At 41.5% G+C, this 23497-nt stretch overlaps 1 protein-coding gene across 7 annotated transcripts in view; it reads left to right on the top strand.

The window, feature by feature from the left end:
- PLD5 (phospholipase D family member 5) overlaps positions 1-23497 on the top strand; it is a 416641-nt gene that overhangs the window by 357852 nt on the left and 35292 nt on the right. For all 7 annotated transcript variants that reach the window (XM_027046397.2, XM_027046399.2, XM_027046400.2 and 4 more), the window contains one exon: positions 19224-19421. In XM_027046397.2, coding sequence (XP_026902198.1) covers positions 19224-19421 — 198 coding nt within the window. The remainder of the gene's footprint in view (positions 1-19223; positions 19422-23497) is intronic.

Genomic DNA, 23497 nt, shown 5'->3' with positions numbered 1-23497 from the left:
AAAGCAAATGAAAAAGCAAACAAAAATCAGAATCAGACCTATAAATACAGAGAACAAACTGATGATTGCAGAGTGAGGGATGGGCAAAAAGGGTGAAGGGGAGTGTGAGATACAAGCTTCCAGTTATGGAGTGAGTAAGTCTTGCGAATAAAAGGCACAGCATAGGGAATATAGTCAATGGTATTATGATAGCATTGTGTGGTGACATAGGGCAGCTACACTTGTGGTGAGCATAGTATAATATATAGAGATATTGAACTACTATGTTTTACACCTGAAACACCTTTCCAATTGAAAGGAAAGGAAAGGAAAGGAAAGGAAAGGAAAGGAAAGGAAAGGAAAGGAAAGGAAAGGAAAGGAAAGGAAAGGAAAGGAAATAAGAAGGAAGGAAAGGGAGGGAAGGAGAGAGGGAGGAAAGAAGGAGGGAAAGGAGGAAAGGTATCTTTTTAAAAATCTGACTGGATGTTTCCCTTATGAAAGAAACAATAGGTGTTGTTTGGAGCACTCATACCTAATTCAGACTCACAGAAATGGCCATAGGAGAATGAAGTTGAGATCATTAGATGTGGCAGTTAATTCTTGGAGTTGTAAGAATCCAATAAATGACATCCTCTCTTCCCTTCCTGAGCTCCCAGACATTTAAAAGAAACACCACCAAGAAGCAGACAGATGGTGATCAAGCTATCAGCTTCATCACCGATGAAACCAGAATGGAAAATACATTCAGAACATGTGGCCAAAACTGGGCTTCCTACTACTTTCCCCAGAATTGAACTTGCCCAAGTTAAAGGTATGTCTGCTGGTTGCCCCTGTGCATGCCCACAGAGGACAGGAGCTAAGCAACCAGAGCCCAGGCTGCTCCAAATGAGAGGAAGAGCCTGCTCTGTGCCAGCCATGTCCTTTCTCATCTCCCTGGGGAAGTCAGTCTTTCTCCCTTGGGAGGAGTGAGGGAGGGAGCCAGACATAGAAAGGTGGACATCACCCTTCTCAATACTGCAAAAGGGTAAAAGAGCTTACTCTTTGGGCTGAAGCCTTAGGCCAAGGCAGGAACTCTGGGAGAGGAAGAATATGGCTCTCAACAGTATAATGGATGCAAGGAAGATCAGGTTATGATGTGGGACCCACTGACTCATATTCAGTGGTGACTTTGTAATTTGGACAGTCTCATCCGCTATTTTTATGTCAATGGTCCATCCTGATGCAAACAAAGATAACTTTACATCTCCAGCATCTCCCCTTTAACAATCTTATGGCGCCTTCCTGAGTTTCTCGCTTTATCAGCATGCAATACTGATAAGCTGAAAAATTGAAAATATGTAGATGGGCAAGTATCCTGCTTGCAATAAGGAAGGGAGGAAGGGAAATCTGAGCCAGGCAGCAGAGAGCATGGCAAGTGCATTCATGTTTTCCATATGTGAGGTGTAGCTGGTCACTGGATGGCCAAGAACCTTCTCCTGAAGAGTGTGGCAAAAGTGTGCATTTAACTGATGTATGGTTGGTTGTAATGACAATGATAATAATGAGGATAACAGCAATAGCAGACATTTGTTATTCTACAGAACTATCCTAAGCAGACTCCTTATATTTCTTTAATTATCTCAACACCCCTATAGGTATTATTATTACCCCCACATTACAGAGATTAAGGAACTTGTCAGTTTCAGATACAAATGGAACTTGGCCAGAGTCACGGGAGAAGGCAGCAGACCTAGAATTTAAGCCTGAGTCCATGCTTTACCCACTAAGGCAGATAAATCCTGGGGTGGCCAGGGATTGCGCTCAGGATTTCAGACCAGCCCAGTGGTGGACAAGCACTGTCTCTTTTCATCATTCTGAGATGTTTCTGGGTGGACATAGAGGAGATGAGAGGAATATTCCCAGTGCGCTGGGAATATAGGTGTAACATTTCTTCTTAAAAGGCTAGGTATCTCTGGTCCTTGTTGTCACTGGTTAAGATGACATGTGTGAAGGGAACTCAATACAGCTCATGACAGCATCACTGAGGAGGACAAAGGCAGTGAGCTCATGTTCTGAATTACAAGGAATGAATCAAGAGGAATGGAATAGGCTGAGGTCAAAACATTTCTCTGGGACAAAAAGAACATCCTTTTTTTCTGAAAAATTTCAGAGCCTTTCTGTACTTCAGGGTCTCAAAGAAGACTCAAGACTAAACTCGTTTTATGAATTCTACTCCATAAATGAGACCTTCTAAATTCTACCCACTTGCCCTTGCTTTCCAACTCCCAGATGAGTTGACTTCAAGGAAGAGTAGCATGGATTTATACATTTTGTACTTCCTTTCAAAAAAGATTTTCTCTACCTCTCTGGTTTCCTTAATTATTTCATCTTTGCATGAATATGAAGCTAAATGGATAATATATACATTACTCTTAATATCCTGGTACATATGTGGGGCTGGGTGTTTATCTTGCAGACCTGGAAGACAGACAGTCACCTAGGTCTGGCCCAACATTTTGTCAAGAATCAAGCCCTGGAGGGAGTTGGAAAGGGAATCCAAAATAGTGAGTTCAAATGGATGATCTCAGCTTCCTTAATGCTCATTATTAATGAGAGAAGACAGAAAGCAGACATGGCCTGAGGTGCGGTGGCATTCTGAAATCATTTTCAACTCTTAAGAAGCAGGATGAAATTAAAGTACTCAAAAATAACTGAACTGTGATCGCGATGCATTTCATCCCGTACCACTCTCAGCCCTACTCCTTCAGGATTCCTTCCATTAACATTCCCTGGTCACTCTGTTCAAGGTTTTATCTACTGATTTCCCTTTGATGAGACAAAGCCAAGAAACTGAGTGTGAATTCTTTATAGCCAGTAGACAAAGATGCCGAGTGAATAGTGGTACTTTGGAGAGTTGTGAGATCCTTATATAAAAAGGAAGAACTGGTTCGAGTGAAAAGGAGTGAGGGAGCGAGCAAGCAACAGCCCTCTCCATCCTGCAGATGGACTTTGTCTGGTATTTGCACAGCCTATTGGGCAAAGGAGTCCAGGACCAAAAATCACAGGACATTCATTATTCTGTGATCTTGTGAGTCAGTCCCCTTTGGGGGCCTCAGTTTCCTTACTTTGGAAATAAGTTTGAACTAGGTGTTCTCTAAGGCTCTTTCGCTCTGCTGTCTCTTCAAATAGTCATGTTCTTTGTGGCCAACAATATTATTCCCGCTTGGTAACAAAGAAAATAAGACCTCAAGAAGCTAAGTGGTGTAGACCACCAGGACAAGAAAGGAGAGGCCAAAGAGCACACTTCTGAGTGGGAAGCTGTCTTTGAGATGCCAAGATTAAGTTCTTTATTTTCTATCCCCGGGAACAAAAATTTCACCTTGAGGACAGAAACAAAATCAAGTTACAGTTCCTACTAATTAAATTTCCCGCAGTAACTCAGAATGCAAACCAGGAGCTAACAGGATACATGGGGCTACTCCCGGGGCACCTTCTTTTGTCTCTGTCAAGAGATTTGAAGAAATGCTTGTTCACATTCGCATGAAATCATGAGAACAGCAGAGTGGACACCTGTAAATAATAAATTGAGCCGCGGCTAAGCTAACTTATATTAATTGTTCAGAATTACAGTGAGGAATGATGCTAATGCCTCTCCCTCCTCATGCTTCTGACAGAAGCATCCATCAGACGCCTGCTTTGCTGCTGCAGCATCTAATAAAACCCGCCAAACTGTCAGACGCCTGTTTTGCTGCTGCAGCACCTAATAAAACCCGCCAAACCCAGCCTGTCTCCCTCCACTGCCACTCAGGCCCGAAGCACAAAGGGGCTGTTTTTTTTTTTTTTCTAACTCACTGCATTTCTTTTCATGACTGCCTTCCACTGATTTCAAGAAAATAAGAAAAATGTTTCTCTCATGTAATTGCATGTTTCCCTGAATTCTTATTTTGCTTTAAAACTGAGACTATTAATACACATAGAACTTCCAGGGCCAAGAAAGAGGACACACATGAACAGCCAGGCTAGAGTCTTATGGGCACTACATGTTGTGAATAATTCTTCCCAAAGATGAAATAGTAAGCTAGTCTCCTTGCGTATTTGTGACACTCAGCTTCCCTGCTTACCAGCTGCGTTTGGGCAAGTCCTTCTTTCCATTTCGGTTTCCTTCCCTATAAGATGGGTTGTTGTGAGATTTAAACAAACACAGGCTTGTAAAGCATCCAGAACAATGCATGGGGCATTAGTACTGTCATTTTCCCCTGAGTGGTAGAGTGACAGCATCTCCTGGATTGTGTCAACGCCACATGCCAACAAAAGTTCTCCCCTTAACATCTTAGTGCAAGGGACAGATGGAACCACTGGTAGAACTCAAGCTTTAGGTGATGTCGTGACCCTTCCTCTGGGCTGTTAGAGGCTCCAAGCCTGCTTAACTCCATGGGCTGGTCACTAACGAGACACCCATTTTGTGGAAAAGATAATTTATCTTTTGTTTAGAATAATAATCTTCCAAAGAATCATTAGGTGATGTCTCCAGCTTTTTCAAGATTATTTTATTCAAACAGTTGGACCATTTAATCAGCTGTCAACTGTGTGATTGAACTAAAAACTCAGGGTGGCCCATGAAGATGCCCAGAGGGCACATGGCAGGCATGTGACCAGAGTATGGTGGGCATGTGGCTATGCTCAGCTGAGTAGCCCACCAGCAGGCAGGGGGCAGATGTCTAGTAGGTAAGGTTTGTCTTATTAGTAAGACAACAGTAAGAGAGCCTCAGCCAATCAGTCAATCATTTTAGCTTTTTATTCCTTTGATAATCTAGACATGGAAGCTTTTCAGGACCCCAAATCTGTGTTATTTTCACCACATATTTTTCCCATTCTTAAAATGCCATCATTTTAAGATTTGTTCATAAACCTGTCCTGGATTTTTGCTCTAGCTGAAAAAAAATACAAAATGAAAGCTGGTGTCTTTTTTCCCATCTTCAATCAACACCAGCCTGAACCAAATATGTATAATTAGAAATGGATTTGAGTCATCGTAAAGTTCAGAGGATGGTACTCAGAGGAAGTGTAATTCCTTTTTTATCTCTAGAGGGCCAGGCTTGGCTTCTTCCATTCCCTTCAGGTTCTGAAGCTGTAATGTAGTCACAGAGAAGATTGATGTCAGGAGTTGTGGAGAAAAGCTCATGAAAAACAACTTACACAACAGAGAAAAAGGAACATGACATCTTTGTTTAGAATAGACTCATTAGTAACACTAGTAGCTGGAGAACGTCTGGATAGAGTGCACAGAGAGACAGTGCCCATTTGCATCTTGATGATGATGAATGGTACATAAGGAGAGTCCTGGGGATACTAAATGCTGAGAATGTTCATAAACATGCTTCTCTCCATCTGATCACACCTAAAGAAACAAACATCACTCATAATTATGGTGCCATTAAATAAGAATTTTTATTTTAGACTTCCAGTTTTTCCATTAGGTTTTTTTTTAAGTATAATTAAGAGAGTGTTAGATTAGTTTCAGGTGTACAACATGCTTCAACAATCCTATACGTTACTCCATGCTCATTGTGGTAAGTGTAGTTACCATCTGTCACCAAATAGAGTTTCTACAGTCTCATTGACTATATTCCCTATGCTGCATTTTTCATCTCCATGACTTACTTGTTTTGCAATTGGAAGTTTGTACCTCTTAATCTCCTTTATCTATTTCACCCATCCCCCTATCTACCTCCCCTCTGACAACAGCCAGTTTGTTCTTTGTAAGAGTCTGGTTTTTGTTTGTTTGTCTCTTTTTTCTTTGTTCATTTGCTTCTTAAATTCCACATATGACTGAAATCATATGGTATTTGTCTTTCTCTATCTTACTTATTTCCCTTGCCATTAAACCTGCTAGATCCATCCATGTTGTTGCAAATGTCCAGATCTCATTCTTTTGGGGGCTGAGTAATATTCCATTTTTTATATATACTGCATCTTCTTTATTTATTCATCTATCAGTGGACACTTGGGTTACTTCCATATCTTGGCTACTGTAAACAATGCTGCAGTAAACATAGAAATGTATGTATCTTTTCAAATTAGTGTTTTTGTTTTCTTTGGGTAAATACCCAGCAGTGGAATTACTGGATCAAATGGTTGTTCTATTTTTAATTTTTTGAGGAACTTCCATACTGTTTTCCACAGTGGCTGCACCAATTTTCATTCCCACTAACAGTGCACAAGGATTCCTTTTTCTCCACATCCTAGCCACACGTGTTATTTCTTGTGTTTTTGATTTTAGCCATTCTGACAGGTGTAAGGTGGTATCTCGTACTTTTGATTTGCATTTCCCTGATGATTAGTGATATTGAACATCATTTCATGTATATTTTGGCCATTTATATGTCCTCTATGGAAAAATGTTCAGGTCCTCTGCCCATTTTTTAATCGGATTATTTGGGGTTTTTTTAGTGTTGAGTTGTATTATAAGTTCCTTATGTATATTGGGTATTAACCCTTATTGGATATATCATTTGCAAATATCTTCTGTCATTCAGTGGGCTCTTTTTGGTTTTTTGATGGTTTGCTTTGCTGGGCAAAAAGTTTTTTTTCTTTTGAAGAGGTCCCAATAGTTTATTTGTACCTTCGTCTCCCTTGCCTGTAGGATACATATCTAGAAAAATGTTTCCACCGCCAATGTAAAACAGATTACTTCCTATGTTTTCTTCTAGGAGTTTTATGGTTTCAGGTCTCAAATTTAGGTCATGAAAGAAATTGAAGGACACAAACAAATGGAAGATATTTCATGATCATGGATTGGAAGAACCAATATTGCTAAAATGTTCATACTATCCAAACCAATCTACAGATAAAATACCATCCCTATCAAAATACAAACAACATTTTTCACAGAATAAGAACAAATAATACAAAACTTGTATGAAACACAAAAGATCCTGAATAGCCAAAGTAATCATGAAAAAGAAGAAGAACCCTACAACCCAACAATTTCACTACTAGGTATTTATCCAAAAGATTTAAAAATGCTGATTCGAAGGGGCACTTGCACCCTGACATTTATAACAGCACTATCAACAATAGCCAAATTATGGAAAGAGCCCAAATGTTCATGGACTGATGAATGGATAAAGAAGATGTGGTGTATATCTGTATACAATGGAATATTATTTGGTGATCAAAAATAATTAAATCTTGCCATTTGCAACAACATGGATGGAATTAGAATGTATTATGCTAAGCAAAATAAGTCATTCAGAGAAAGACAAATATCATATGATTTCACTCATATGTGGAATTTAAGAAACAAAACAGATGAACATAGGGGAAGGGAAGGAAAAATAAGACAAAAAAAGAGAGGGAGGCAAACCATAAGAAACTCTTAAATACAGAGAACAATCTGAGGGTTGCTGGAGGGGTGCTGGGTGGGACAATGGACCAAATGTGTGTTGGGCATTAAGGAGAGCATTTGCTGGGATGCACCCTGAGTGTTATATGTAAGTGATGAATCACTAAATTCTACTCCTGAGATGATTTTTACACTGTATGTTAACTAACTTGGATTTAAACAAAAGAAAGAAAGAAAGAAAGAAAGAAAGAAAGAAAGAAAGAAAGAAAGAAAGAAAGAAAGAGAAAGAAAGAAATGAAAAAGAAAAACAAAATTGGAGTTATCACAATCCCAGATCATACTACCAAGCTGTAGTAATCAAAGCAGTATGGTACTGGCATAAAAATGGACACATAGATCAATGGAACAGAATAGAGAGCCCAGAAATAAACCAATGATTATACGGTCACTTAATCTATGGCAAAGGAAGCAAAAATACGCAATGTAGAAAAGACACTCTCTTCAATAAGTGGCACTGGAAAAACTGGACAGTTACATGAAAAAGAATGAAAATGGGCTGCTTTCTTACACCATACACAAAAATAAACTCAAAATGGATTAAAGATCTAAATATGAAACCAATTTTTCCACTAGCTTTTAAATAATTAGTTCACCAGATACCAAATTAAAATGTTTAATGGTGTACATTCCAAAACATGGTGTGTGTGTGTGTGTGTGTGTGTGTGTGTGTGTGTGTGTGTAAAACATGCAGAGACCAGAAGTCAGAGCAACACTGAAAGTGTCTCAGGAGCATTATTGGACCTTAGGTTCTAATGGGTGAAGCCCTTGCCAAAATGCAGCCCTTCCTTATGCCTTTGCACAAGAGCCATTAGTGACTTTATTCATTCCTTCCCCCTAAATACCTCTTGATCTGCTACCTAGGCAACTTGCTGTTACAACTGGAACAATATGGAATACCTAACACTTCCCTCTATAATATGACTTGAAATAGAAAAACAACAGTCAATACATATTGAGTACTGGTCTCTGTGCTCTGCTGCCCTGATCTGTCTGTCTTTAACAACCTTTTTAAGTGGCTGTCATGAGAATAAGGTGGTGGCATTACCCTCCAGCCAAAGACCAGCAAGCACGCTGAAGTTGAGCAAGGTGCTTGTTACAAGGGAGAGCACACACTGTGGCAAAACAAGGGGTGTCTCAATAAGCAGGTTTTAGAAAGGACTTATGGGATTAAGGCTTAGGTGATTTGGGGGAAGATTTTAGGAAGCAGGGATTTGCTCAAGATTGGATGGTATCATGAAGTAGGAGCAATTTTATGATTGGGTGTCTTAATAAATCTTATCTATATGGGAGAGGGAATCCAGTGAAGCTAAAACCATACGGGGGGATCTTTGGTCCTTTTTATGGTTTGGACAGTGCTCATGTTTTTGTCTGTATCCAGACAAAACATTTGTTTTTGTTTTGTTGTTAGTATGCTAGAAATGGCTTATGTTTAACAGGAGAACACCAAGGCACAGCTGTGAGCACCAGGCCAGCTCCTTAAAACATCAAGGCCAAGCTGGCAGTCCCATGCTGGCTTCCAGATGTCAAGAGCTGCTATTATCTTTCTCAGGGGCATAAAGGGGTTGATGAGCTAGTCCAAAGTCATACAGCTCATGAGTTAAAGAACCATAATGTTAATACAACTCTGTCTGGTCTGTAAGCCCAAACATTTGACAAAGATTTGCTCTCGTTTTTCTTTCATGAAACATCTGCTTTCATCATCCTGGATTTCCCAGGGGAATCCAGCCAAGCTACCTGTCATATTCCATGGAGAACTGGAGTGAGTCTTGAAAACAACACTGTCCATTGACTTCAGTGAGACTCCAAGCCTGACCTAAACATGCTCTGCTTCAATTACAGCCTCTTGCCCTCCACCTTCCATGCCTCCATCGAGAGTCAGATTTTGTTCAAGTATTGACATTACATTTAGAACCACCTCTAGTTGGTGATCTCCAGCCTGTCTCTCCAGACACTCAGTTTGACAGAAGTGTCCTGAGGTTGGTAGAGCAAGTGAACCCCTCTTTAAACAAAGAATTCCTTTTGAATGGAAGAAAGTACTAGGGAAGTTTCCCCAAGGATATAGGGGTGCAGACAGCCTAAGTCTGGTGATGCAATGGAAAGAACAGACTAAGGAGTCAGAACAAACTGGGTCACAGGTGAGCTCTCCTACATATTAGAAAAGTGACCAGGGTCTCAGTGCTTTTATCGCTAACATTGAATAAGAACATCCACCTCAAAACATGGACTTCTCTCATAAAATACCAAATGTTCATACCTTCATGGTTTGGTCTGTATTCCCTGCTATAGTCTGTGCTCCAAGATCCCTGAGGATAGAGACCAAGTATAACTTGTTCTCTGCTGTAGCCTCAGACCTGTCGTGGTGCTTGGCTGGCAGAAGAAGATAGGGAGATGGAGAGGGAGATGTAGTTGTAGTTGTAGATGGAGATGTAGTTGTAGATGGAGAGGGAGATGTAAATGTAGTTATAGTTGTAGATGGAGGTGTAGATGTAGTTGTAGTTGTAGATGGAGGTGTACATGTAGTTCTAGGTGTAGATGTAGTTGTAGATGCAGATGTAGTTGTAGTTGTAGATGTAGTTGTAGATGTAGATGTAGTTGTAGTTGTAGATGTAGATGTAGTTGTAGGTGTAGGTATAGATGTAGTTGTAGATGTAAAGGGAGATGTAGATGTAGTTGTAGTTGTAGATGGAGGTGTACATGTACTTCTAGGTGTAGATATAGTTGTAGATGTACATGTAGTTCTAGGTATAGATGTAGTTGTAGTTGTAGATGGAGGTGTACATGTAGTTCTAGGTGTAGATGTAGTTGTAGATGTACATGTAGTTCTAGGTATAGATGTAGTTGTAGATGCAGATGTAGTTGTAGTTGTAGATGTAGTTGTAGATGGAGACGGAGATGTAGTCGGAGATGAATATGGAAGCGTAGATATAATTGTAGACCCGGTTGTGGACATGGATGCAGATCTGGATGTGGATCTGTTTGTAGACATGGATGTAACTATAGATACAGATATAATCAGGTCATGAATGTAATTAGCCTAGCACATACATCTTGACCACTGCTATGGGTCTGGAAAGCAACCATACACTCTTGCTGAACAGAAAAGTAATAGTGTCCCATGTATGGTAGAACTATCAGAATGTTTCCACATGCCAGTCTTTTACATTCTTTTAATTTTTTAAATATATTAATTTGATATTTGATAAAATTCATTTTCCTTAAGAAAGAATGACATTTTGGGGCACCTGGGTGGTTGCCAGTTAAGCATCCAACTTCGGCTCAGGTCATGATCTCACGGTTTGTGGGTTCAAGCCCCACTTCGGGCTCTGTGCTGACAGGTTGGATGGAGCCTGGAACCTGCTTCAGATTCTGTGTCTCCCTCTCTCTCTGCCCCTCCCCTGCTCCCACTCTGTCTGTCTCTCTCAAAAATAAATAAACATTAAAAAAAATTTTTTGAAAGAACATTTCATTTATTCCCATTCATAAAGTAGCACTAACAGAGCTCTGTGACACTTGTTTTCCAAAGCTGGAATCTAGTTGGTATTTTTTTTTTAAATGAGTACAGTTGACACACAATGTTACATTCGTTTCAGGTATACATACAACCTAGTGATTCAACTTCTCTATGTGTTATGCTATGCTCACCACAAGTGTAGCTGTCAGCTGTCCCAATACCATTGACTACATTCCCTATGCTGTGCCTTTTATTCCTGTGACTTAGTCTTTCCATAACTGGAAGCCTGTATCTCCCACTTCCCTTCACCCACTTTGCACGATCCCCAGCTCCCCTCCCCTCTGACAACCATCAGTTCTGTTTATACAGATCTGATTCTGCTTTTTGTTTGTTGGCTTATTCATTTGTTTTGTTTTTTGGATTTTACATGAGTGAGATCATATGGTATTTGTCTTTCTCTGCCTGACTTATTTCACTTAGCATAATACCCTCTAAGTCCATCCATGTTGTTTCAAATGACCCAATCTCATCCCTTTTATGGCTGTGTACTATTCCATTATGTATATCATATATACCTATATATGGTACCTATATATGATATATATGTATATATCATCTTTCTTTTCCATTCATCTATCAATGGATACAGGTTTTTTGTATATTTGAGCTATTATAAATAATGCTGCAATAAACAGGGATGTCTGTACCTTTTCAAATTAGTGTTTTCACTTTCTGCGGGTAAGTACCAAGTAGTGGAATTACTGGATCATATGGTAGTTCTATTTTTAATTTTTTGAGGAACCTCCATACTGTTTCCCATGGTGGCTGCACCAATTTTCACTCCCACCAATAATACATGAGGGTTCCTTTTTTCCCTCATCCTCACCAACATTTATCTTTTCTTGTCTTTTTTTTAAATTTTATTTTAGCCATTCTGACTAGTGTAAGGTGATATCTTCTTGTGCTTTTGATTTTCACTTCCATGATGATTAGTGATGTTGAGCATCTCTTCATGTGTCTGTTGGCCATCTGTGTATCTTCTTTGGAAAAATGTCTGTTCAGGTCTTCTATCCACTTTTTATTTATTTTTATTTTTTAAATTTATTTTATTTATTTTGAGAAAGAGAGAGCACATGAGAGGGGCAAAAAGGGAGGAAGAGAGACAGAGAATCCCAAGAAGGCTCTGCACTGTGAGCACAGAGCCCGATGCAGGGCTCAAACCCACAAACCGTGAGATTATGACCTGAGCCAAAATCAAGAGTTTGATGCTCAACTGACTGAGCCACCCAGATGCCTCTGTCCATTTTTTAATTGGATTGTTTGTTTTCTTAGTATTGAGTTGTATAACTTCTTCATATATTTTGGATACCAACCCCTTGTCAGATATATCATTTACAAATATCTTCTCCCATTCAGTAATTTGTCTTTTTGTATTGTAGATGGTTTCCTTCACTGTCTTTTTATTTTGATGAGGTCCCAATAGTTTATTTTTCCTTTTGTTCTCCCTGCCTTAGGAGACATGTTGCTATAATAAATGTCAGAGAAATTATTGGCCGTGTTCTCTTCTAGGAGTTTTATGGTTTCAGGTCTCACATTTAGGTTTTTAATGCATTTTGAGTTTATTTTTCTGGATGGTGAAACAAAATGGTCCAGTTTCATTCTTTTGCATGTAGTTTTCCAGTTTTCCCAGAACCTGTCATTGAAGAGACTGCCTTTTCCCCATTTTATATTCTTGCCTCTTCTTTCATACATTAATTGACCACAAAAGTGTGGGTTTTTTTCTGGGCTCTCTATTGTGTTCCATTGATCTCTGTGTCTGTTTTTGTGCCAGCACTGTTTTGATTACTACAGCTTTGTAGTATATTTTAAAATATGAGATTGTGATAACATCTAGCTTTGTTCCTCTTTTTCAAGATTGCTTTGACTATTCCGGGTCTTTTGGGTTCCATGCAAATTTTAGTATTGCTTGTTCTTGTTCTGTGAAAAATGCTCTTTGCATTTTGATAGAGATTGAATTGAGTCTGTAGATTGCTTTGGGTAGTGTGGACATTTTAACAATATTAATTCTTCCGGTCTACAAGCATAGAGTATCCTTCCATTTGTTTGTGTCATCTTAAATTTCTTTCATCAATGTTTTATAGTTTTTAGACTACAGGTCTTTCATCTCCTTGGTTAAGGCATTTTTTTCTTTTGGTGCACTTGCAAATGGTGTTGTTTTATCAATTTATTTTTCTGCTACGTTCTTGTCAGAACATAAAAATGCTACCAATTTCTGGTATTAATTTTGCATGCTACAACTTTACTGAATTCATGTATTAGTTCTATAACTTTTTGGTGGAGTCTTTAGGGCTTTCTATGTATAGTATCATACCATCTGCAAATAATGAGAGGTTAACTCTTCTTTACTAATATGGATACCTTTTATTTCTTTTTCTTATCTAAATGCTATGGCTAGGGCTTCGAATACTATGTGGAATAAAAGTGGCAAGAGTGGATATATTCTTGCCTTGTTCTTGACCTTAGAAGAAAACCTCTCAGTTTTTCACCACTGAGTTTGATGTTAGCTGTGGGTTTTTCATATACAGCCATCATTTTGTGGAGGTATGTTTCCTGTACATCCTCTTTGTTGACATCTAGTTGGTCATTTAAACATTGGACAAATTATTTTTTTAATTTATTGAAAATTATAAATTCCTTAGAAACCCAATGACCAGAGCCTTAAATTTTTACTCTCAAGCTGGTTCCCCAGTGGGGTGACTTCTAAGGGGAGTTGGCCTCAAAGGTCTGGGCACTGAGTTCCATAGGCTCAGGCAAAGGTCACTGTTCCCTCCACCTTCGTGTAAGGCTGGAGGCTTTCACAAACGACCTGCATGTCCAGATTTGAGACTTCAATGGAGAAGTCCACATAAAGCTGGTACAACCGTGCTACTTTGTCACTGTCCTGCCTTAAACCTTTAGTCATTCTCTTGCCCCCATGGAGATCCTTCACCAGCCATTTACATCACCCCATGGTGTCACTTCAGTGTACTCCTTTTCCCTGTGGTGTCCTTCTTCAGCTCTGTCCAGTGGCACCTTACTATTTTCTTACACCAATTTGTTCCAGCCACTGTGCTGTCCTTCTGCCACCCCACGATCATCTGATAAAGGATCAAGCTCAAGACCAGTAAGGCTGACCCAGAGAAGCAAGTGAAAATGTCGTATTTCATCCATCTGAAATAGCTATTCTGTTGTGACCATTCTGGCACCAAGTCTACCTACCACAAATGGTGTCTGAGGAGTGACTTCCTACCCTCACACTTGTGACTAAAGTGTCTGGAATCTGTTGGTGGCTAAAGTAAAATTGGACATGGATAAAGAATCTTGGCACCTCTTTTGTTTAATTCAAACAAATTTGTGCCCCTTTTAGAGCAAGAGTGTAGGAGAAGCATCCTTCTCAGGAGAAGCAGAAGAAAGCTAGATCTTGGTAGAACGGAAGCTAACACTGTTTGAGCCAGGCACTGAGATGAGTGTTTTACATGCATTTCGTTCCATTTATTCTTCATAGTGGTCCTTTGATGTACGTCCACTTACAGATGAGGTTAAGTGCCTTCTCATGGTGGAGTTAGTCTGTCTTCAGAGCCCGTTCCAGGAGATGACCTACTGTGTCATGTGTCATGATTAAGTCATATTGAGAGACCTCTCTCTCATTCACTTGCAGGGAAAGGTTATCAGAATTGCCATCCTGGCACCCTTCTAGATGTCAAATTTTATATTAGTACTTACCCAGATGCATCATGTCGTATCATTAAAAAGTGGTTGTCTTTCTTCACAATTATGGGAAGCTCACAGTAGTGTTGTGACTACGTTTAATATCATTCTACATATCAGGAGAGAATCAGTAGAGAATGACAGGGTGTGGGGAGGATGTGGTTTTGTTCCCCAACAACTACTGTTTGCTTTAATCTGCCCCCAACCACAACAAAGGGGCATAACTTCCACTGGAAGACTAGCAGATGTGTATTCCTGAGTAAAGAGGTGGACAGGGAAGCATGGCATTCTTATTCAGGCTTTGGTCAGAGGTCTCCAAAAATACATGTTTGCCATGTGTGAACAAGTAACCTGAAAACACTGAAGGCCTGAGGTGGGAAAACCAAAGGACACCAATGAGATCCAAACATAGTAAAAAGAATAATGATCAATGAGTTTCCCTTTGGGTGAAAAATCAAATGATCCCCTAGATTTCTACTTCCAGTGGTATTCTGTCTTAGACTCCACTGGGACTTGGATAGTGTGCACCTGTTTAAGGCGGTCTGCATTCAAAAGACAAGCTCATGTTGGTGTCTGTGTCCCATGTTGGTAGGTGCAGGAAGCATGTCTAGAGGACAGTTAGTTCACTGACCAATGTAAGGCCTGCCACTGATACTGACCACTCAGTATCACCATGTATTTTCACCATGCTTGTGAAAATCTTCCGGGCGGGTCTCTGGGTGTGGCCATCGCCAGGTTTTCTGCTCCTTCGGTACCAGAAGAGAGATTCTTATTAAATTCCTGTACTCAGGATCAGAAGGCATTGGGCTAACCTGGAGCTTGGGCTCCTGGATTCAGAAGGGAACTTGTTTTCATCTCTGACCACCATTTATTCATTTCCAAGGGCAGGCATTCATTCAATGAACATTTTCTAGGCAAGTCTTATAATCCAGCACTGGAAAAAAAACAAACAAACTATGAACCTGACGTAGTCTCTTCAGAGACTGTAGAGTCACTTAGGAAAAACAGACACATAATTTGTTTTAATTATGATATAGTGTAAGACATGCCACATCAGAAATAGGCAACAGGTATAGTACTAGACAAAGCAGGCAATGGGTTGGCCAGAAAAGGCTTCACGGAATTGATAGCAGGAGGTACCGTGGACTGTATTCTAGCCAGGTGCTAAGTGGGGTATTATCATAGTGGTCAGGCATGCAGCCTTCCGAGTTGAAATCTCAGCTGTGTCATCTCCCAGGGAGCAAATCATCCAAGCTCAGTTTCCCCCTTGTAAAATGGGGATGGACCCTGTATCTACCTGACCCACTTTCAGGAGGAAAGCCGATGAGGCACCGTGTATGTTTCCTAGAGCTTCCATAACAACTAGCCACAAACTTGGTGGCTTCCAAGAGCAGGAACGTACTTATTCAGTCACAGTTCTGGGGGCTAGAAGTGCGAAATCAAGGTGTTGGCAGAGCCCCGCTCTCCCGGAAGGCTCTAGGGGACAGTCTTTCCTCACCTCCTTCTAGCTTCTGGCTGTTGCTGGTAATGCTTTGTGTTCCTTGGCTTGTAGGTGTGTTACTCCAATCTCCATCTTCACATAGCCCTCCCCCTGTGCGTCTGCCTGAATTTTCCTTTTTTTATAAGGACACCAGTCATACTAGATTTAGGACCCACCATAATTCAGTATGACTTCATCTTGATTGCATCTGCAAAGACCGCATTTCCCAAGAAGGTCACATTCACAGGTTCCGGGCGGAAATGAATTTGGGGGGAGGGAGCACTATTCAACCCAGTACACACACCAACTAAGCACTCCATCAACACTAGCTATCAAAATTATATTATTCTAACTGCATACCTTGGGAGACCCATATTGTCCTCATTGAACTATAAACTGAAATTTAAGAATTAAGTAATTTGCCCAAGGCTAGTCAACAAGCAAGTTGCAGGATTAAGATGCAAATGTGCCTCCACCGAATTTAAAACCAGGGAGGGTCACCAGCCACAATCCTGCAGATACTGAGGGGAGCTCATCCTGACACACAGCACAAGTCCTTCTTCTTCAGGCAGCCTTGGCGGGATGGGTCAGGCAGTGCTACAGGGGATGAAGATGGGCAGGAAATTGATGTCTTGAACCCGGAGGGGCAAGGCTGACTTTATGAGCCAAACCCCACCAGAGAATTTGGGCCCCCTGGATGTGCACTAACCTTGCCTGAGTCTGGCAGACGAAGAAGCATGTCAGGGAGGCCCTGGTCCTGAGGACAGCTCCTTACCCACACGGGAGGCAGATCTCGGATTCTCCGACCGACCGCCACCCCAGACAAAGAGCCTGGGTATTATACCTGCTGAACTAGAACAATGTGAAATGCAAAAGGCTCCCCAGGAGAAGATAAGGTGGCAGTGTTGCTCTAACCCAAAAAGATACAAGAGCGTGAGGGTCAGATGCAGAGCCGAATATTCCAGAGACCCTGTGGGCAAACAGCTGGGTGGGCTCGTCCTCAACCTGGCACAAGATTAGCCATCATTAGCGGCTACTCTAGACAATTTTTTGAAGCCTCTGAGATTGCAAAACACCTAAGAACAGGTAAATCTTTCTGCCTCCTACCGCCAAGGCCTGGGGCTGAATATTGTACCCTAGCTCCCTCACCCTGTCTCCTGTCTCCACAGCACAGCCAAACGGCCCTTTTCAATTCACACCCCGACCCTCCTTGCCTGCTTCCCCAGGATCTTCAGCATAAATGCCAAGCTATTTATCCCAGCTCAAAGGCCCCTGAGGATCTGCCACCCCTGTCCCTACAGTGTTACCCTCTGCCATCAGAAAAAAATATCTCGGCACGCTTGGGTGGCTCAGTCCATTAAGCTTCCCTCTGGCTCTTGGTTTTGGCCTCAGGTCATGGTCTCACAGGTCTCACAGCCCTGCACCAGGCTCCACGCTGGCAGTGCAAAATTCTCTGGGATTTGCTTGGGATTCTCTCTCTCTCCTCTCTGCCCCTCCCCTGCTCATGTGCACGCTCTCTCTCTCTCTGTCTCTCAAATAAATAAATAAATTTAAACAAAAAACGGCTACACGCTCACACACATACATGTTCTCTCCTAGCTCGTTCAGCTTTAGCCACACAGCTCTGATTGTATCCCCACCAGCCTCAGTGCCTTTGCACATGCCTGATACACCCACCCTGCCCTATCTCCTCCCACTTTTTTTTTAAAGTTTATTTATTTATTTTGAGAGAGAGAGAGCAAATGTGGAAGGGGCAGAGAGGGATGGGGAGAGAGAGAGAATCCCAGCAGGCCCAGCATGGAGCCTGATGCAGGACTTGAGCTCATGAACCGCCGAGATCATGACCTGAGCCAATGCTTAAGTGACTGAACCACCTAAGCGCCCCATCTCCTCCCACTTTCTTAGCCTCTAATTGTCCTTCTGCTTGTCCATCCAATTCTAGGAATCTATACTGGGGAAATACTTCCACAGGTGCACAAAGATATGTGTATAAGGACACCCATTGCTTTATTTTTTGCACTAGAGAAAAAAGAGGGACAAGTCCATCAGCAGATTAAATAATGTGTGTGCATCTATTCTGTAGTCACTTTGGAGCTGGTGGAACAACTCCAGGGGGGTATAGATGAACAGGGAAATACCTCCATGACATACTGTATTAGGGAGTCCTAGGTGACGTCTTCTGTAATCCTGAGTAGAGTCCTCACTGGGGAGCTAGAGGAAGACATAGGAGGGGAGTCAGACTCAGGTCTCTAAAGGGCCCAGGCGTCCCTAGCACTGCCCTCCCTGGGCATGTGTCTTTGTGCTGTCTTTTATGACCCCGATTTTACTTTGTCACTTTCATTGACTAAATTGGAAATCATCTGTAACTCTTACAAAGTGATCCTAGACTCAGATGAAGCCAGTCCTGCTATGTTCCTGGGTGTATTGGATCAAGGGTCAGAAACCTGAATTTAAATTCTCAATCTCTTGCTGATAAGGTCTCTCACTTGGGGCAAGTGTTTTTGCTTACCCTCCTGAGCTTCCCTTTCCTCTCTGGTCCCTTCGTTGCAAGGGTGTATTGGGGTGTTCCTCCTGAGGCTTGTGCAGTGTTAGTAAGAGTAACTAACAATTGGTAACCTATTTTTAGTGAGTTACAAGTCATGGACACTCTTCTGAGCCCTTTAATGGTACTGACCATTTTAAGCATCACAGCACCTGTGTACAATAAACACTATTAACCCAGTTTTAGGGAAGAAGGAAACTGAGGCCCGGAGATGGTGAGTCTTGCCCAAAGTCACACAGCTAGAAAGCTGTGGAACTGGAGCCTAATTCCAGGCAGTCTGACTTCAGAATCCACGATGTCAACCGTTCCACGATGCTGCCATGAAAACCTGGGTGGCGCCGCACGATTTAAGGATTCGGACGAGAAAGTGTTTTAAGGGAATGAATCTGAAGAGCTGATGTAAAAATGGAAGTGAATATGGAAAACTTATCTATAAGACCCCAAAGTTCTCCTGAAATCTTGAAGCATTTTTATACCATATCCCCTCCAGACACCGTAACATGCCTGTATCTGCACACTTCTGTATAACAGCAGTGAGAGAAGGAGTCACTACAACTGCATTCTTGTACATATTCGTTCTCTGAAAATAGCGCCACCCATCGTACATGGCACCGATGCTTTTTCTATTTTAATTTCACAGATGAAAGAACTCGGTGTCATCTTCTACAACTGCAGCTGCCTGGTCCTGGATTTACAGAGGATATTCGCTCTGTATAGCTCATTAAAATTCAAGAGCAGAGTGCCTCAGACCTGGTCCAAGAGGCTCTATGGAGTCTACGACAACGAAAAGAAATTGCAGCTTCAGCTGAACGACACCAAATCTCAAGCATTTGTGTCGGTGAGTCATTGCCCTCTCGCTCCTCCTCTTCCTTCTTCTGAAGTTGGAATGTTCGAGTGTGATCTTGTGCTGGGCAAGCCCGAATTCTAAAGATCAGTTCTGTCCCACCCCTTGACGAGGTAAGATATACCCACTCTTTTCTGAAAGAAATTATTTTAATGTTTATTTACTTTTGAGAGAGAGAGAGGCCAAATGCAAGCAAGGGAGGGGTGGAGAGAGAGGAGACGCAGAATCCAAAGCAGGCTCCAGGCTCTGAGCTGTCCGCCCAGAGTCCGACGCGGGGCCCGAACTCACGAACTGTGAGATCATGACTTGAGCGGAAGTCGGAAGCTTAACCGACTGAGCCACCCAGGCGCCCCAAGATACACCCACTCTTACGCCTAATCATATGCTGTCCCTAGTGATAACAATATGAATGTTAATATTCATCCCTAGTTCCTTATGCTTAGTGTTATCGAATTTGATCCCTCTGGCCATCTGTTAAGGTAGACCCAGCTTTGTAACCCTGTTACAGACAAAGGGATGAGGCTTATCTACTAGCACAAAGACCCTCATGGCAGGAGCCAAGACAGGCACCAGCTCCCAAGTCCTCTGAACCAGATCCTATTTTCCATGCCCTACTTCAGTGATTGTCAGACTTGTTTTTAGCAATAGAAACCTTTGATGAAAAAATCTGAGGCATGTTGGTGTGTAAAACAGGTAAAAGCAGAAGTGTACTTGATCGAGGCTGAGGGAGGAGGCCCAGAGGGCAGAGCACAGCTTCAGGCCTCTGACTACACTGAAAACTGCCACTCCCCACCTCCCACAACTACGACCCACTGCTGTCCCACAGGGTCACTGGGAATGGGCAATGTGAATATCCGTGCCTGCAGCCCTGGTCCACCAAACTTTAAAAACTTAAGAACTGGCTGGGGATCCTGTTGAAGATGCAGATTTACATGGGGTGCCTGGGTGGCTCAGTTGGTTAAGTGTCCGACTCTTGGTTTGGGCTCAGGTCTTGATCTCACAGTTCCTGAGACTGAGCCCTGCATCAGGCTTTGTGCTGACAGTGCTTGGAATTCTCTCTCCCCCTCTCTATTTGCCCCTCCCCTGCTTGCGCTGTCTCTATCTCTCTCAAAAATAAATAAACAATAAAATAAAAAAATAAAATAAAATAAAATAAAATAAAATAAAATAAAATAAAAAAAATGCAGATATGCAGCCTCCCACCATTGCCCAGGCCAGGATCTGATCCACTGGACCTGGGGTGAGACCTTAGAATTTTGATTTGAAACAGCCTTCTGGGGGCGCCTGGGTGGCTCAGTCGGTTAAGCGGCCAACTTCAGCCCAGGTCATGATCTCGCGGTCCGTGAGTTCGAGCCCCGCGTCGGGCTCTGTGCTGACAGCTCAGAGCCTGGAGCCTGTTTCGGATTCTGTGTCTCCGTCTCTCTCTCTCTGGCCCTCCCCCATTCATGCTTTGTCTCTCTCTGTCTCAAAAATAAATAAACGCTAAAAAATAAAATAAAATAAAAAATAAAAAAAAAAATGAAACAGCCTTCTGAATTGATCCTGGGACCTAGATAAATTTCTTAAGACCATGCTCCCAATTCAACATGCTGGTCCCCCACTGACAGGAGTGCTTTTATGCCAACAATTTTTATATCACTGAAGAACGTGTCACTGAAGAGTGAATTCTGACCTTTTTGTCAATTAAAATGAAAGCACAGTCTGAAAATTTAGACATGTAGTAATTGAGACAAAAGAGGATGTTGAAGTTGTTTGTCTTAACAAATTCACATAAATGCAAATAGCAGAAAATAGACTGAAAGATTTTCATCAAAGTGAAAAAGCCTTTTCTTTTTAATATGTGGAGGTCAGCAATGTAGTAGCAAGTAGCATATTGTATGGGGTGTTTTACTAGCAAAATGACTTCATGTATTCAGTTTCATTTCTGAAGTTTCTCTCAAGACAACCCTGTAAGACAAGAAGGCCAGATAGTATCCTGAATTTGTAGATGAGTCACAATAGGAAATTTGCCAAGGATCCCTTAATGCAGAGAAGGTAACAGGGTGACATGATGCCCCAAAGGACAGGTGCTCAGCCAGCTCCAGTAGAACAGATGAAGCAACAGGGAAGAAATGAATGGTAAGCAAATTTCAGATAATTGCTAGATTTTCAATTTACGGTTTGAATCTTAGAGATTGGTGAATGTGGGTTTTGCATATATTTAAATTTTCTTTTTTTTAATGTTTATTTAGTTTTGAGAGAGAGAGAGAGAGAGAGACAACATGTGCATGCATGTGCACCTGAGTGGGGAGGGGCGGTGGGGGGTGGGGGTGGTAAGGATCTGAAGCAGCCCCCCAGCTGACAGCAGAGAGCCTGATGTGGGGCTCAAATTCAAAACCATGAGATCATGACCTGAGCCAAAGTCGGACACTTAACCGACTGAGCTACCCAGGCGCCCCTAAATTCTGACTCTTAAAAAGGTGGCAAATACCCCTTTGTTGATCCCACAGTTAACATATCTACCCCAGAGAGAGGGCCCAGGCCTTTAATAAAATCTACTAAAATGTAGATCTTTGTTGTACTGTGGGACAGATTTACAAATTGCGTTTTATCAAATGATTTGTCACAAAATAAGTAGAGTTTTGAAACATGCCTTTAGGTATAGTCTTTTCCAGTATATGATGCCTCTATTTTCTATTTTTATTTATTATATTATTTTAACTTACTGTTTTCTATTTCCTAGTAATGTCAAGCCTACCTTTGAATTTCAATTCAACAGGTATTAATTGAACACCACGTTTGCAGAGGTATAAAATCCTACAGGTATAAAATAAAGTCAGACACCCCCCACCACCAGTGGAATTGGTCTGGAATCCCAGACCTCCTTGATTTCACCCCTGTTGTGGCACCTATTATATTTTCATAGCTGTTTGTTGATTGTTTATTGATCATCTCTCCTGCTATTTAAAAGCCTCTGAAGATCATATACTGGACCATCTTGCTCATTGGTATTCCCAACACCTTACACAAGGCTCCAAAAAATGTTGGATTGGATTTATTAGTAATTTTAATATAAAGTTCTAGGATGTGTATAATTTTCTGAGTGATGTATGCCAAACATGCCAAAGCAAATATATTTAAATTGAAAGTATTTGGTGTGGGGCGCCTGGGTGGCTCATTTGGTTGGGCGTCCGACTTCGGCCCAGGTCGTGATCTCACGTCCGTGAGTTCGAGCCCCGCGTCGTGCTCTGTGCTGACAGCTCAGAGCCTGGAGCCTGTTTCAGATTCTGTGTCTCCCTCTCTCTCTGACCCTCCCCCACTCATGCTCTGTCTCTCCCTGTCTCAAAAATAAATAAATGTTAAAAAAAAAATTTTTTTTGAAAAGAAAGTATTTGGTGTAAAACATCTTAAAATAGTATATTTTTATAATCCCACAGTCCCAAGACTAAATTCACACACACACACACACACACACACACACACACACACACACACACATTATTGAAGACACATAGACACATAAAACACATATTATTAAGAATTACCATTCCCCAGATTAGATTTTTAGATGATTAACAACCTAGCATTGTTAAATATAAATTTTAAATTATGATACAAATATGGATTATTTCTAATTTTCTCACAGAACCCTAAAGATCCTTGGTGAGATTTAACTATGTGATCTCTAATAACTTGGTGCCAGTGAGTTCTGATTTTAATTCCCCATTAAAATAAGAAGACAGGAACCATAGTTGGCTGGGTTTTTGTTATTTTACAGGTTCCTTTTTAGAGCCCTTGAGATTATAAATTTGCTTTCCAAGATAAAGACTAGTGCTATGCCTGGGTGGCTCGGTCAGTTGAGCATCCAACCCTTGATTTCGGCTCAGGTCATGATCTCACAGTTCCTGGGATTGAGCCCTGATTGGACTCTGTCCTGATAGTGTGGAGCCTGTTTGGGATTCACTCTCTCCCTTTCTGTCTCTCTGCCCCTCCCCCACTCACGCACACACTCTCTCTTTCTCTCTCTCTCTTCAAAAATAAATGAACATTGGGGACGCCTGGGGGGTTCAGTCAGTTAAGCGTCGACTTCG

This window comes from Acinonyx jubatus, chromosome E4 (genome assembly GCF_027475565.1).
Source record: "Acinonyx jubatus isolate Ajub_Pintada_27869175 chromosome E4, VMU_Ajub_asm_v1.0, whole genome shotgun sequence".
Lineage (NCBI taxonomy): Eukaryota > Metazoa > Chordata > Mammalia > Carnivora > Felidae > Acinonyx > Acinonyx jubatus.
Note: the sequence above shows the minus strand (reverse complement) of the source record. Positions and strands in the feature narration are given on the sequence as shown.